The 1,692-nt window shown below is 48.8% G+C and overlaps 1 protein-coding gene across 1 annotated transcript in view; it reads left to right on the top strand.

Moving 5' to 3' along the window:
• Positions 1-746, top strand: part of CSK (c-src tyrosine kinase) — a 5,395-nt gene extending 4,649 nt beyond the window's left edge. Inside the window, exons 11-12 of the mRNA XM_009082043.1 lie at positions 91-177; positions 291-746. Coding sequence (XP_009080291.1) covers positions 91-177; positions 291-473 — 270 coding nt within the window. The 3' untranslated portion in view covers positions 474-746. The remainder of the gene's footprint in view (positions 1-90; positions 178-290) is intronic.
• Positions 747-1,692: the final 946 nt, after the last annotated feature.

Raw genomic sequence — 1,692 nt, 5'->3', positions numbered from 1 at the left:
TCTAAGCTCCATTCCAACCCTTTAACATCCTATGATACTGTGATCATACCACTATGAGCTGCTCACAGGGCTTTTTATCCCTCCCTCCAGAAATTCTCCACCAAGTCAGATGTGTGGAGCTTCGGGATCCTCCTCTGGGAAATCTACTCCTTTGGGCGAGTGCCTTATCCAAGAATTGTAAGTGAGGACCCACTCTGTGCCCTCAGGGCTGGTTTTGGAGGGGGCTGAGCCCCTGGTTGGGGCAGGGAACCATACCCTCACATCCTGAATGCCTCCTCCTGCCCCTCCAGCCCCTGAAGGACGTGGTGCCCCGCGTGGAGAAGGGCTATAAGATGGATGCTCCGGACGGTTGTTCCGCCGTGGTCTACGAGGTGATGAAGAAGTGCTGGACCCTGGACCCTGTGCACCGACCGTCCTTCCACCAGCTCCGCGAACAGCTAGTGCATATCAAAGAGAAGGAGCTCTACCTGTGAACCCACCCCAGCAGCCAGAGGGGACCCACACTGAGGGGCACTGGGGTGTGGGCAGCCCCCTGCCCAGCCCTGGCAGCAGGAGGGAGCCCTGGGGGTATCCTTCCCCCCTCAACTCCCCTGGTTGCTTCCAAACTTCCAAATCAGTCCTTTTTTATTTTTATTTTCCAGGTTTGGGTTTGGTTTTTTTTTTTTGGTCTCCCATATTCTTTTTTTTTTTTTTTTAAATTTTTGGGGGTGTTTTTTTTTTATTTTCTCAGTTTTGGGGGGGAGGTTGGTTTTTTTTGTTGTTGTTGTTTTTTATTATTTCAAGCAGGGCCCAGTTGGGCATTTTACTAAAGTACGAATCTTATTTTTTAATGTAATTAAAAGAAGAAAAAAAAGGTAAAAAAAAAAACACAGACAAAAAAAAGAGAAGAGAGCAAGAAAGAAGGTTGACAAAAGGAGAATAATAATAAAGAAACCAATGAAATGGACCCAGAAAAAAGGAAACCCCCAGCGACAGAAGTGATGGTTGACGGGGAGCCGCTGGACTCGCCGCCCGGTCGGGAGAGCACGGCCGCGTCCCCGCCAGACGCTTTTCTTTTTTGGGTTGTTTTGCTTTAAACTCGTTGCAAATGTTTGCATGCTGTCTCCAGAGGCCTTTTTTTCCAGTCCTGTCCAGTGCTTTATTCTCATGTAATGCTACCAACTGTGAGATTCAAAACTGTAATAAAAAAAAGAACCATTCCATCCGGACGCGGCACATCCTGCCTCAACGCCCCTCTGTTGTTGGCACTGCTCCTAGTAGGAGCTGGGATCTCCTGGCAGGGTGAAAGGTGGGGATGGACACCACCATCTCTGCCTGGGGTCCCTACAGAGGTGGGATGAGCAACTTGAGCATCACTTGGCTCCCTCCTGCCCTTGAGGACTGGTGAGGGTGTGGTAGCAATGAAACTGCCAAGTGAGGCCAAAGCTCCTTTTTATTTCAGGTTTTATCTTATTTATTCCAATGCCTTTATCAGGCACTGGAATAGGTTGTCCAGGGAGGTGGTGGAGTCACTACCCCTGGAAGTTTTTAAGAGGTGTCTGGATTTGGCACTGCATGATGTGGTTTAGGGGTTACAACATTGACAGGGTAATGGATGGGCTTGATCTTAAAGGCCTCCTCCAACCTTGATGATTCTCTGATTCTACTCTTGGAGATGCTCATACCAGGCAGAGGAAGATGTGGAGATGCATT

The sequence above is a fragment of the Acanthisitta chloris genome, unplaced genomic scaffold (assembly GCF_000695815.1).
Source record: "Acanthisitta chloris isolate BGI_N310 unplaced genomic scaffold, ASM69581v1 scaffold15919, whole genome shotgun sequence".
NCBI classification, from domain to species: domain Eukaryota; kingdom Metazoa; phylum Chordata; class Aves; order Passeriformes; family Acanthisittidae; genus Acanthisitta; species Acanthisitta chloris.
This window is presented reverse-complemented; position numbering and strand designations above follow the sequence as displayed.